Genomic DNA, 14,575 nt, shown 5'->3' with positions numbered 1-14,575 from the left:
TTCACCGCTCCTGCTCAAACTCATCATCATTTTCCTAAACTGGATGACTTTCAACCCAAGGGTAGGTTTTGATAACTTGTATTTATGCAAATCAATTGGTAGTTTTGTCTCATGACACCAATAATTTTTCAAGAGGGCCTAGGCTCACAAGAGATATTTAAACCACAAGAGCAATTTCCTAATGTAATAGTTCACCCTTCCCATTCAGCACAGACCTGTTGGGTCTATTTTAAAAATGCTTCCCAAAGACCTACATCACCAGTTACTCAATGCTGTCATCCATTTCCTTTGGCATTGGGACAGAATAAGAGACCCTCGCTGGGAAGAACCAATAGGCCAGTCTCTTGATAAAATAGTACTCACCTTTCCGGATGGCTGTCAGCCACCAGGGCCCGGCTGGTCTTAGAGAGCTGATGCACAGTCTCTGCATAGTCCTCCACGGCTTGTTCCAGAATCTGGTGCTTCTTCAACATGGAGACGGCGCTCTGCTCATCCTGCAAAGATGGGGTCATAACCACAGTCGCCCCCTCTGACTGACACCACCTTAAGGCAAGACCAGCTGACTGCATCATGGGTGGAAGGAAGAATCATCAGAAAGAACAAAACCATAAGGAGCATCAATATGAACTGGACTGTATGCACGTGGGAGGCCTCTGTGAAAGACGAACACGAGGATCATACAGAGTGAGACCCCTCTGAGGTACAGGGTAAAGCCCAGGAAACCAAGTGTATCCTGGCTGGCTGAGACTCCTCACAGTCTAACACCTGTGTAGATGACTGCATCTTGGAACTCTAAAAACTTTCAAATTGTCTCAAAAGCATCTTGTAAAGTTTAGGTGATTCTATTAATTAAAGAGAGCAAAAAGGACTCTAGCAAATATCTATTTAAAAAAAAAAAAGAAGAAGGAAAAAACGAGAAGAGAAACTCAGTCTTAATGACATGTCAGGACTCACACAAGAAGATTCTGTGTCAAGGGGAAATAGCCAGATTCCAGCCACCTTAATGCATGTGGTGCCCTCCCACCTGTGACACTTGAAGGCAACAATGAAATGTTTCACAAAGACACAGCCACCGGCAGTAAACAAGCTCGGGGTCTGAGTTGGAGGCTCTTAGGGAAAAGCTGGAAACGTCTCTCACCTTGGCCTTCTCCTCAGACATCATGTACAGCTCTTGCTCGCTCATCCACGCCTCAGCCTCAGCAGCATCGAAGTAGTACTGCTGGGCCCTGTGTGCCTCCTCAAGCCGCCTGTGGCGCTTCTCGGTCTCCTCAATGAGGAGACCCCATAGCTCCTTGAGGTCAGCGAGCCTCCGTCGAATGGCTTCGGCGTTGAGGCTGCTGCTGTCGGTGACAATGTTTTGGCTCCTCTCAAAGATGTCATCAATGCGAGGCTGGTGCCCCTGGATTTCTTTCTGGAGGGTCTGTGGGAATGGGGAACACACAAAAAAGGCTTGCTGAGCCGCAATGGCAGGCTGTTTCATGAGGGCCAAGGGGAAATAGTGAACCTTCAAAGCTCTCACACATTCTCTGCTCTGTAATTTGGAGCAATTATTTATCAGACTGAGCTAGCCCAAGCAGAAATGCTTACCTGATTTTTCTTTATTAACAGCTGCACAGTCTGGAGGTTGTGGCCATGATCTGTGGAAGTTGCCAAAGGCATCCTCTCTCCAACCCACAACTAGAAAAAATTACAAATTTAGATGGTCAGGACCACTCAAAAAGAACAAATACTTGATGCAAACAAAAGTGCAATAGAAGATTAGCAGGGAGGCCAGCTTGAGAGAGAAGGCGTATTCGATCCCACTGGGAAGGGCTGCCCGAGGAGCCTGCCCTTCTTGCCCAGTACAAGGTGAGGGCTAGTCTTTCAAAGCTTACTTCATCCCCGCTGCTGGATCCCCTCGAGTCCTCACCCTTAATTTATTTTTAAAACTACTATCCTAGGGGCAGTAAAAGCCTAGAACATCTTTAGAATGTCAAAGAGAACAGTAGAGTTGCATTTTGTATGAATATATAAAAGCATGGGCTTTCACAGCCCAACTCACCAATGCAGCCCAAAGTGAGTCTAACAAAGAAGCAAGAATGTCCTAATTAAGGCAGGACAGGTAAGGAAGTTTATGGAAAAGCCCCTTGCATAGTGATGGTCTACTTACAATCTCATCCTCCACATCCCTGTTGAACTGATGGATCTCTTTAGAGGCCAGCAGATTATGCTTTCTTTCATTCAAGGGCTCCAGCAGTTCCATGAACTTGGTCTGCACAGTGAGGCGCTTGTTGTCCACCTCGTCAGTGCTCTTCCCCTCCTGACTCAGGGCCTGGGCCTGGCTCTGGAGCTCCTCGATCTCCTTCTTCCGCACCTCCATCTGGTTCTCCAGCATCTGAGAACAGAAAACAGACCAACTGTCACACCGGAGACAAGGGAAAACACACACAGTCCACAGTCCTATAAAATGTTTTGAGCACTGGCCAAAATGGAAGACCGAATATTAATTTATATAATGGAGAGCCCAAGAAAGGATTCTTAACATCTATGAAACAATCATTAATCCCTTCCCAGGATTTTTAAACTCAGGAACAACACTCGAGTTTATCCAGGAATTCAGAAGGCAAATGACAAGAGAAACAAGAATTAATTATGGGGAAAGGACAGTCTTCATCTGCTTGTTCAGATGCCATAACGATGCTGGAAACCCATTTAACCATCAGGAAAAGGTAATGGAACTTAAGGTTCCAGTTCTTTTAGGCAAAAGGAATAGCTAATGTCATCATCATCTCTCAATTTCTTCAATCAGGAGGATGATTATTCTTTTTCTTAAATACTGGATCAGCAGGTGAAAACATACTAACTGCTTATCTACATGAGGAGAATGAGCCAAAGTGAAAGCAGAGGAGTCTCAGTCAGGGAACGACACACTGGGAATACCATATGCCAACGGTTGAGAAACAGGGGGGTCCCCTCTGGGAACAAATGGGCTCCTTTCTTAGGTAAGGAAGTAAACAGCCATGAGTAAAAACTACCTGTAGCAAAACTCCTTAATGCATAATAGTGTAGCCAAATAACTGCATCAGTTAGCAAAGGGAAGGATGGGGATCACTCTGAAGAAACAGGCTTCAGCACTCGGCAAAGACACTTCCACACTGACTGGTTCAAAGCAGAACCATTGGGCTGGGGACTCGGCTGCACAAGGCAAAGCTAGCCAGGGAAGCCACTGGAAACTTCTGCCACCAACCTGCTTTTCCTCAACCTCACTGAAGCTGTTTTCTTGCCAGTGTGAAGTAAATTCATTCGCCTTTAGAATGCTCTACCATGACGTCCAAAAAACAAGTACATAAATAAAATTTATGATCCAAAAAGTACCCTGACCAACTCAGATAACTGATACATACCCACTAGATGTTATAGAGCAAAGTATGTGAAAAGGATTTCCCTGTGTAAACCTCAGAACTGAATGAAATGCATATTTACTCAACTATTAAATGGTGATACTATCCGTCAACTAAGATGATGACAATAAAAAGAAAAGCACTGCCATGCACAGACGCTCAATATTTCTACTAATATGTATCTTTCCAGTTGATTCTGGAAATGTCCCGTGACGCTGTCAAGACAAACACTATGCTGGGTTAAAACCCCTCACAGAGAAGGCAGGTGGTTGAGAACACAGTGGTGAGTTAGGGCTATAAGGATGATGGCAATGAAACAGAAAGAGGCCCGAGTATGTGGCTGCCTTGCCCACTTGCCTGTTGCTTTTTAAGCAGGATGTTGACGCTGGTAAGGTCTTTGCCATAGTCATCAGACTGAATCTGACTCTCCAGGCCGTGCAGCCATTTGTCCAGATCTGCACAGCTCTGGGTGAAAAGTTCAGCCTTGTTTGCATCAAAGAGCCGCTGGGCCTTGGTCTGGGTGGTGGACTCGAGGACTTCCCACATGTTATGTAAACCAGTGAGTTTTTCCTTTACCACAGCTTCCGTCTCAGGCTTTTCTGAAATGAGCTGCATTCCTTCCTGGAAAACATCAATAAATACAGTTTGCTAGAGAACAAAGGGCAATGTGAGAAACAACCCTACGGTATTTAATCTGTGATTCACCTATTCATTCACATAAGGTTATGGCTTAAAAAAATGGACAAGGGCCTAGTCTATGTACACTACACGGCTTTCCAAAGAGTGCAGCAAGAAATGACTGTTGCATGATGAAATACTTTCAACAGGGGCAACGGGAAAATGCTAATGACTTATGACTTCCACTGCACTTGGCTCCCGAAGATGGTAACACATCACTTTAACCATTAAGAATCTGAAACAATATAAAAAGTCTGAGGAAAAGAAGGAAGGGTGGGGAACTTCACCTTCATGTTCAGTTATGCTGCAGAGAATCTCCCTGTGCCAAGATGATACATACTAAGTTACCATAGTGCCTGGTCACACAAGAAAAATCGAGGAAACTGAAAATATGTAATATTTCTACATTCTGTGTAAATCATCAGTCTCTGTCACAGTCCAGGACACATGCTGTGATCAAGAAAGTGGGACTCTGCCCAGGAGGCTCACAGCCCATCATCTGCAGCAGGTGAGAAACAAATCGAACAACTAGTACTTACTAAAAGACAAATCAAGCATTTTGAACCACAACTGGTTGGGTTTCTGCTGTTCTCCCTTCTAGCAGGTTAAAGCTGGCATTTGGTTTAGTGGGAGAAGCCCTGCTTCTGGCAGGGTAACTTCTGTATGGGATCAGATGGGACTTAAAAATGCAGGAGAATGTGCTGAAGAGAAGAGCTCGTTTCCCACCTGGTTCATTTTCTTGCCATGGCCACACCACCCAAATGGGAGTCTCATCCAACATTTTAACTCACCTTCTCAATTTTGTCAAGCCATTCTTTGTTGGATGCAAGTTCTGCCATAAATGCTTGATGTTTTAACCATTTACTATGCAGATTTCTGGCTTCATCGTAAGACATGTCCTGGGCAGTAAGCATCTTTTCATTGATCCAAAGAGATAACTAGGAAAAACAAAAATCAGGAAAATATCAGAGATTGTAATCACAGACATCAGCCTTTTTTCTGCCTGGAAAGAGTTGTGTTATGTTGTACTACACATACTGCATGTTTCCATGTCAACTGACAACCAAATATTTACTTTACAACTCTGACCCGTCATGACAGGTTATCTCCATTGTACGGGAGATGTACCTGAGCCTTGCTCCAAAGTATCTAATGTTAAATCCATAGGTACAAAAAACTCTCTGAGCCAGCCTTCGAAGGGTTTGGCACGCACAACCAGCCTTTCCCCTGAAGGCTTGTGTTTAAAATTCTGCCCTAACCAGTCCAAGTCACTTCTTTTTCTTCCAAATACTTGTGCCAGCTATACCATGTTAATCGTGATTAACTGTCTTTTACTTTATTCGGTAATCTTTTTATCCTTTTAGTTCTTTCTATTACATATTAAAAAGACCAAACACAAAACCCCACTCTTTGATCCCTCCCCTCCCTTCACAGCGTATCTATGGGAATGCCAAAAAAGCATAAATAACTTGCTCACTGTAGGAGCAAGGCAACAATGATGCCCTCTTAAAGTTTCCTTCAAGTTTGAGTCACCTTCACCCTTTTTTTCTATAGCCTCTATTTCTCTAAAGAGCCTTCCATTCAGACCGAGAACACTCCACAGGATTTGATTTTGAGACCCAACATGTCTACTTGGATCTGAACTCTGCAAAGCATCACAAAGCCTGCCAGCTGCTGACAGATCTAAGAAGGGAGTTCTCTCACGAGGCTTGGGGTGGGAGGCAGCCCAACGCGAGGCCCTGGACACACTTCTCTTGCTGGCTTTCATCCCAATTTGCTCGGCTCCTTACTGCCTGCCTGTAGTCGGCCATGCCAGGTCCTAATTCCTACCCCATACACAGCACTAACCCAGGAAGAGCTTTTTGTTTGCCCAAGAGAAATATACACAAAGGAATGTAGGATCAGGCCAGAATCAAAAGCAAAGGTCTTCAGAGGCCATGTCCCTTCTCCTGTGTGACCATAAGAAGCCCACTTCTTACACCAGTCGCTGCCAAAACAAATTTGCACCCTCATGGTCCAATCTTCAAGGTTTAGAGATTTCTGTGCCAATCTCCAAGGCATAGAACACTTAAAGGATCAACATTTCTAAGACCATTCACTCACACTTGGGGCTACTGCTGGGAAAGGCTTCCCTGCAAATGTGTTTAAATAATAGCAAGTCTGTTCTTTAAAAACAATGTCAAGGAGGCTGACACAGGTCACAGGAGCACCCTTGGATCTGAAGGTGGGTGAACTCCCAGTCACCATCTCTACTTTCTCAGCATATTCACCCACTGTACAGAAGGGGGTGGAGGTAGAAAGCAAAAGGTAGTGAGATCTTAGTTGTTATTCTTTATTGAGGTGAAAAACCAGTAAATCTCATAAAGCCCTTTGTAAGCTAGGACCACAGATTGGTTACACAACAGAGACAGTAAACTTCCTACTTTAAAAGAATTATCTATTTTCCAGTTACCTGAGTAGGCAAAACCTGAAATACTATGGCCATTCATTCGGTCCAAGGGGGAAAGAGGTTAAAAGGAAACCAAATGGTAAAATTTTCCCCGTGTTCCACACACACAGATTATACACAATAGAAGGCATTTATCCAAAGTGCAAAGGACATTCACATATTTTCGCTATTCATAACCACCTACCCAGAGAGATTAAAAAAAAAAAAAAAAAGAGCTACATAAAAATCAGAGGCTTATAAACAAATCTGCTCTTTGCTGAACATCATCCTACAGATAAAGCATCATGCGATACAGCACAATGAAATGGATCTATGGAACTTGCTAGTTCATCAACCCTTCATCAGCACTCTGGAATCAGAACTGCAGTTATTATTTGTGGGCATTTACAAAGGTCATTTAAGAATATACTCATTCTCTGCAGAAAAGAACACTGTGCAGATTAGAAAAGGATAGGAAAAATGCTTTGATCACTGAATCAAGCTTTTCAAAGCAAAGCAACGGAACTTGCTATCCCTGGTGCCACATGAGTCTAGCTTTACTGCCCTCTTAAAAAAACACATCAATTTCTGAAAACAGGAGTTATGGTATGAGAGAATAAAACAGAAAAGCAGTAACTTCTAAATCATTTTCCAGGAATACACATCAAAATAATGCTACAAAAATTATGATGTTCTTTATATCCCCATCTACAGCTGGGGATAGGGGAGCCCCTGCAATAAATTTCCCCATCTAGGCAGTGGTTAATGGGAGTGGCAACCAAGGCAGATCTCACAACTCCTGCCTGCTCCAGCCAAGGCACTACAAGGAAGGGACTACGACAGGGACAACTTGGATTCCCTAGACTTGGATGATACCAGTAGCCAGCAATGGTACTAATTCTGACCTCTGGGTGCTAAGTTTCTAGAAGCATAGAAGGTAGATTTTCAAATGCAAAGCTAGTCCATACACAAACTCCATTCTCAGAGATCCTGGCTTAAAACGTACGTATTTTAATGATGCTGAATGATGCAGAGCTCACAGCCAAAGAAACCTACATACCAATGCTTTGCTTGCACTTCTACACCAGGGTTTTGGAGCCCCCAAACCTGCCCTAAATTCTGTCACTACACAGAAACTGTACATGCTGATGTGGGAGGGATTGCACCCCCCACCCCCAGCATCTATGGTTATACTAACTTTTTATTATTTATTTTTAGAGAGAGAGAGAGCGCAAGGGGGAGGAGAGGGGGGGACAGTGAGACAGAATCTTAAGCTCTATGCTTAGCTCAGAGCCCAATGTAGGGCTCAATCCCACGACCCTGGGATCATGACTTGAATTGAAATTGAGTCAGATGATCAACCAACTGAGCTACCCAGACACCCCTAGATGTACTTTTTTTTTTTAACGTTTATTTATTTTGAGAGAGAGAGAGAGAGAGAGAGAGGGGGGGGGGGGAAAGTGAATGTGGATGAGAGCGTGCATGTGAGTGGGGAAGAGGCAAAGAGAGGGAGACAGAAAATCCCAAGCAGGCTCCCTGCTGTCAGCACACAGCCCAATGAGAGGCTCAATATCATGAACCATCATGACCTGAGCCAAAATCAAGAGTTGGACACCTAACCTACCAAGCCACCCAAGCGCCCTGAGTTGTAGTAACTTAATGAGGCTAGAAAGAAAGGCTAAAATAGGAAGACTCAGCAGAGCAGTCACAAAGAGACCTGCACATCATTCCCAGGATGTAAGAACGCAGCCAAAACCTTTCTGCACATAGGGGAAATCCCACTAGGACTGAGCCCTTGAGGCATGCCCAGCAGTCACTGGTGCATGTTAAGGAGTGAACTACTTGTAACCAAGGGTGCTAATTTAGAACAAGTGCTAACAAAGCTCTAATGACCTAGTAAGACCATTTCCTGTGATTCTACTGGGAAGGACTATTATTTTACCCACTTACTTTTCCCATGTTTCTACTTATGAATCCAAACACGTGTAAATGGAAAACAGGGAAACTCCAAATGGATTTCTTTCAAGGGTTCCTCTCGTCTCCTCACCTCCTGCTCATTTTCCAGCATTCTTGTTCCCAAATTTAACCTAGGTTTCACCATGCTGAGGTTCATAACTTTCATCTCATTAAACTTGCCTTTTAAGCAAGAGTATGGAATCCTACTGGCTCCCCGCTTCCCCCTATATGGGCTGAGTTTGTTAAAATGAGTCATCGATGGTACTACAAGGGAAACATCAAGGGATAATACAGGGACCTCCAATGTGTGGAAGGCACAGCCCAGGCTACGGACATCTCCTGACCCCTCCAATGAGTAAGAGTCACTTGGTATTCACTATGGCACAACATGTGGCCCAATACAGCTAACTTCAGATCCCATTACTCTCCTCTATGTCCTGTCCGGGGACACAAATACCTCTTTAAATAAGCATCCTATCCAAATGGGTTATTAATGCTTGGGTGCCACTTGAAGAGGCATTCCTGTTTTCTGCTTGTCTGGCTCCAGGCAAATCCCCCAGAGACCTAGATTCATCAGAGTGGCACAGAAAACTGACAGACCCTAAGCTACACAGTTTAGGGGCTTTCCTTCTGAAGGTTTAGCTGCTGGAGCATATTGCAAGATTCAGAGTAAGACAGCAGTTGAATGGATATGAAGGATCGCTTCTGTCACACACGATCTAACGCGACTGCTATTAGGGCTGTATTACTTCTAACACACAGCCACACATTTGCATGCAAGGTGTTGTGATGATTTCAGTCACATTCTTTTGCACACGACCTGATCCCGTCCCCACACCCTCCGATACCCTTCCCCCAAGGCCCCTGCAGTTTCTCTTGGATATTCTTCATCCCATTTCTGCCTCCGAGTGGATTTAACCTAATAAACCAGAGAGAATAGAGTCTCACTGTTATTCTCCGGCAGAGAGAAAAAATGCAATGTGCTCCTGAACTCACACATGTGAAGGCAGACAGATGCTTTTCTCCAACTAGCTTGGAGAGAGACTGAATTTTTCTGGCTAACTTTAGCTTTCCAAGTTTGTTTGTGCACATATCAGGGGAGCATGAAATAGTATGAGAATCATCAGATTAATACCACATGTTAAAACTCACAAGTTTGAAATCAGGAGTGCTGCTCTTGGCATGTTAGACATGTATTCAAGGAGCTTGAAAGATGGTTATTTCAAAGTCTTCAGTGAGTAAGAAACTCAGTCTGTATTTTTTAAATATTTGCTTTTTACCTAGATAGCCAGTTCCAGTACTCCTTAGTTCTTTCCTTCCATACCAGTAAGCGTGTATTACTTTAAATAGTTAAAACACGGCAGTAAATGCATTTACAATACAGAATATCCTAGGGTGTCACTGCCTTCGACAACTGAAATGTTCTAGATCTGCACTGTCCAACGTGGCAGCTGCTAATCACAGTTGGCTAATAGATGTGATAGAAGACAGAAGAGCTACACCTTGATATGTACAAAAGAAATAGCCCCATGTGTGGCTAGGGTCCACTGTCATGGAGAGCAGAGTTCTGGACTATTCTAGATTAGAAGAATCTAGTTATTCTAAGTGGTAGCTTGCAGGCTGGAGAACTGATGAGAACTGCCACACTGCCCCAGCAGGAAACAATGAATTTCTGGGCCTTGATTAATTTTATAATTCAAGGGCTCTTCTGTTAAGTGCTCTGGATCTCCTCAGAAGCAAGGAAGGGAGGCATACCTCCTGACAATCTTGCAGGAATTTCTGAAGGTCCCGGTTGTCCTTCAAACGCATCAGAAGCTCGCTGGCTGCCTCGCGATTCTTCCTATGTCTGTTTATAATAATAACAAAAATAACTTTTAAAAAAGGAGACAGAGAATCTTGAAATACCGATTTTACAACTCAATGTCTTTCCTGGGTTTCTATATATGACGACAGCGGTATGCCTGTACGGTTTTAATTATGTCAAAAAGGCAAGATAAACGAGAGAATTTAGCATCCTCCAAATGAGTAAGCCACGGTACGAGAGACCAAAATACTGTCCAAGCCACAAAACAGGCAGAAGAGGCTGTCAAATGAGCCGTATAAGTCCAATGCTTCCTAATCTGGTGCTGGGGGAAAATCTGATCATGTACTGTGTACAAATCTCCATTTGGGGCACTGAAGGAAATTTTGAAACTTACCTTTAAGACACTGGACTAAGAAATTATAGACAACCATACAACCGGCTTTAAATTAACGTCTCCTAAATAAATATTCTGTCATCCTGAGAAAAACTCCCTCCAAATGACAATTAACCAAGAATGAAAATTTTGAGACCTGGAAGATTATTTATCTACTAAATCCCACTTTATTAACAGGTAAGGGTAACCAAGGTTTAATGCAGCTAAAGCACAAAACCTTAAGCAAAATTGGTAGGAGCTGCTGAACTTGGTGAACAGCAAGGGAAATGGTGTGCTCACTCCCCACCCTGAATGCCCACACTTCGCACACACCGATGAGGCTCCAGAACTTAGCAGCAGACTTCCCTCATGTGCCCGGTGGCTTAGGCTCACCAGAGACGGTGAAGAACAGCCATGTGAATACTGGGAGTGCCAGGAGAAGGATGGCCTTGACACAGTTCTGCGGCAACAGGGGAGAGCCACAGCACACCAAGAATCAAGCAGTGTCATTCTAATACGGCTTCCCTGATATTCCCGAGGAACCTAAGCCCAGCCAGCCAGCCAGTGAAGGACATTAACTGGGGGAGATGAGGACGCTGGGTTTCCATTCTGATTCTCAAAGTCATCTCCTGCTGCGTTTGCCTGGGCAAGGTCTCTCTGGTTCGGCCCCCATGGAAGGAGGAGGAAGACCACGACCTGATTCTCTATGATGCCCAGAAAGAGCAGCTCAGGGAGCACTAGCTGCTGACTGACTTTCAAGAACCCTCCTTGGGAGCAAGAAAGATCATACAGCCATGCTGTGAGTCACACAAGCTCTCAGTGAGTGCTGGTGGAACAAGGAACCGTGGCAACACTGCCGCTACCACGTGCCTGGGGAACGGAAGGAAGGGCTCTCAGCTCCTACAGGCGCCAGTGACTACAGAACAACTGGAATGATATGAGCCGAAGTAATGCTGCCAGGTATATGCTAGTTACATAAAATGACTTTCTAATTTTTTATTTTTAGTTGAAAGGGGTTTTATAGCTTCAGAAACAGGGGTCTTAGTATGTTTAATCACTTAGGTAAAGTGCAAAAATAGAAAAATACTTCTTAAATAATGCTAAATGGAAAGTGTATGCATGTTCAGTGGCACAATTAGAAAGCAGAAACTGAAATGGCAGGTGCTAGAGGTGAGATTCATGGCTGTAGCTTCTCTCCCAACATTTTTAACATTCTGTTGTTTTCATAACAAAAAATAAAGGCCAAATCCTCTTAACTGCAGTGATATCCTTTCTCGGATACCAAAAATAAAAAAAAAAAAAATCATTTAAAGACTGTTAGTGTATTTGGGCTAAAGGAATTAGGTGTTTAAAAACGGGTAGGGAAGGAATGTCCAAAAAAAGTTTTTTAAATTCCCAAACCTCAAATTTCAGGCACTATTTGTAGGGAGTTTTAAGAATATAAAGCCAATCCTTCAGGAGGAAGGTTAATTTGAGTTGGAGTCAGGCACAAAACCCAGGAGGTCCAGCCTTTACTCAGAGGCCTTGAATAAGGATCCTAGTCCTTTCCACAGTGTCACACCCAAGTGCTCAGAAAGCAAGGAGGAACCAGAAACTGGAAGCTATAGCAGGACATGCATCCTTGAAGCTCAAGGCAATAGTGGAAATAAAAATAACTTCAAACACTGAGAAGACTCACCGAGACAGAAACAACCAGACAGAATCCTGAATGTATCTTACATATTCAAGTCACACACATACAGCAGACTTCTGTCCGGCCAGTCTTTCTCTTCTAGTGGGACCAGGGAGAAGAGAAAAGCCAAATGGTGACTTAGGGCCCCGTGTCCAAATGACACAAATCTACGAGAGGACAGGATGATGGCTTCGGAGGGATATGCTTCTCATTGTAAAAAACAGTTACACGGGCAGTGGACATGGTTGCTGACTCAGAGAACCCTCGAGAGAAGTCAGTGTGGCTTCACTGCTCACCAGTGGTAACCAAAGGCGTTCAGAGAAGGCCTTTCAAGGCTGGATCATCAATTTAACTATAGGAAAGGACCATCTAAAACTTGGCTATAGTTTCCCATAGTCCTAAGGGTACTTTTTGTTTGGGGCAAGGTTAAATCTCTTGCTTTGTTTCCATCTCTCACCTCCTATCCCTATAATAGGACTCAGAAGCTCCTTCATCCTCTGAGGCGGATGCTGGGTCTAACTCTGGTTCTTATAAAAAGTAAAGAACCGCAGGTGCCTGAGTACAACAGACGGGTAATATGTAAGCTTCTTTTCCCATTGAGATAGGGTCTGGCTTTATGAAGCTAGATCCCATTTTCTTGCTCACCCAGTACTGCAATGTGTCTGGAACTTCCTTGGAGCCAGGAAGCTCACCCAGTCACACCCCTGGGGCGGGTTTGGACAGCAGGCTACTTTCCAACCAGCCATGAGCACTTTAAAGGTCACTTGTACCCCACCCACATCTGTTAGGAGCCAGTGTCTTTGTTCTGGTACTTTTTCATTTCAACAAACTCAGTGGTAATCGACAAGATTTCCGGAACATAAGCACATTATAATGACTTTCGCATTTTATGAAAATAGCTTCACAACAGCATCAGAAAGTTTCTGGACAGGGGATGAGATCTGAAGATTTAGATATTTATACTTAGCTTGTGTCCCCATAGCACCTGGAATTCACATATTTGTGTATTTTGGTAACAGACAAGTATCCTCTGAGGTCAGTTTCTGATCTTGAGGCCTCTGGGGATATTAAAGTGAAACCAGAATTCATTTAACATCAGCTAAGGACAGCGTAGACCTCCTGAGGGCAGATCAATGGAAAGACCCTTCCCGCATCCATCTTTCTTATGTTTATGGACAGTATTTCCCATTTCTTGTGCTTTTTTTTTTTTAAGTAGGCTCCTTGCTCCATGTGGACCCCAACAGAGGATTTGAACTCATGACCCTGAACTGAGCTCAAGAGTCAGATGCTTAACCAACTGAGCCACTCACATCCCTCCATTCATCCTCAAAACAGAAATCCTAAGAAGACTTTGGAACCCCTGGAGCTCAGGTTCCAAATCAAGGGCAAAAGGAAGGTTAAACCGACTGCTGCTGAAAAGTTCTGTCATACACAGGATTCTCCATTGACAACGTCACCTGCTTCCAACAACCCCTCACAGCTGCAGCACCAGGGGACGTATAAATACATGCAGGAAACTACAAGGCGGCTGCACGTCTGCCTCGAAGCACGTGTCCCTAATGGCCAAGCCCGCCTTCAGGAAACCAGCTGTGTGCATCTGATACAGATGAACATGAGGTATTATATTTACAAAATAACTGGAGACTTAACATTAGGAAGAAAGGAAATAAATTCTTTTTCTCTAAGTTAAGAATACCTGGCCTAATTTTTATTTTTCACACTCACTCAAGGGTTTGGTGGAGGGATTTTTCCCCCTTTTTTGTAGCTACTTAAAAAGCAACAGACACAAAATTATAATTAATGTATGTCATACCTTATTCAACAGTACCACCCTCAGAATATATGGTTCAGGCTCTGAATCAGTGAAAGAGACAGACTGGAAGTGCTAAAGCCAAAAGCTGAATCGTCATGGGGAGGGAGTAATTTCCCCTTTCAACCCATATGATAAAACATTAATCTGGCCCAGGGTCTCAGGAGATGCTCTTGGACATGGTAAGCAAGGAAACGCTCTCAGCAAGAAGTTCTTCCTTTTCACTGCACTTGAAAGTCAGAAAAGAAGCCTTGAGGAAGAACTCGCTTCTTGATGACATCGGTTTCACGATGAGCCCTTAAAAATCCAACCCAAACCGGGACCACGGAAGATTGACTGGAACAGAGGCTAGGCAGCAGATGGGCCAGACCAAAACCGGCCTGTGCTGGTACATCCAGATCTTGATCTGCCCTGACCTCGCACTTTAGTAACCACCAAGGCAGGGTAAGAATTAAGTTACAAACAGAGTGCATT

At 43.8% G+C, this 14,575-nt stretch overlaps 1 protein-coding gene across 4 annotated transcripts in view; it reads right to left on the bottom strand.

Annotated features, from left to right (window-relative positions):
- Window positions 1-14,575, bottom strand: part of SPTBN1 (spectrin beta, non-erythrocytic 1) — a 198,318-nt gene that overhangs the window by 26,889 nt on the left and 156,854 nt on the right. For all 4 annotated transcript variants that reach the window (XM_027072443.2, XM_015074694.3, XM_053200601.1 and 1 more), the window contains 7 exons: window positions 10,198-10,288; window positions 4,850-4,996; window positions 3,738-4,001; window positions 2,150-2,374; window positions 1,588-1,677; window positions 1,139-1,420; window positions 364-494 (listed from right to left, as the gene is read on the bottom strand). In XM_027072443.2, the coding sequence (XP_026928244.1) occupies window positions 364-494; window positions 1,139-1,420; window positions 1,588-1,677; window positions 2,150-2,374; window positions 3,738-4,001; window positions 4,850-4,996; window positions 10,198-10,288 (1,230 nt within the window). The remainder of the gene's footprint in view (window positions 1-363; window positions 495-1,138; window positions 1,421-1,587; window positions 1,678-2,149; window positions 2,375-3,737; window positions 4,002-4,849; window positions 4,997-10,197; window positions 10,289-14,575) is intronic.

Source organism: Acinonyx jubatus, chromosome A3 (genome assembly GCF_027475565.1).
Source record: "Acinonyx jubatus isolate Ajub_Pintada_27869175 chromosome A3, VMU_Ajub_asm_v1.0, whole genome shotgun sequence".
Classification (NCBI taxonomy): Eukaryota; Metazoa; Chordata; class Mammalia; order Carnivora; family Felidae; genus Acinonyx; species Acinonyx jubatus.
This window is presented reverse-complemented; position numbering and strand designations above follow the sequence as displayed.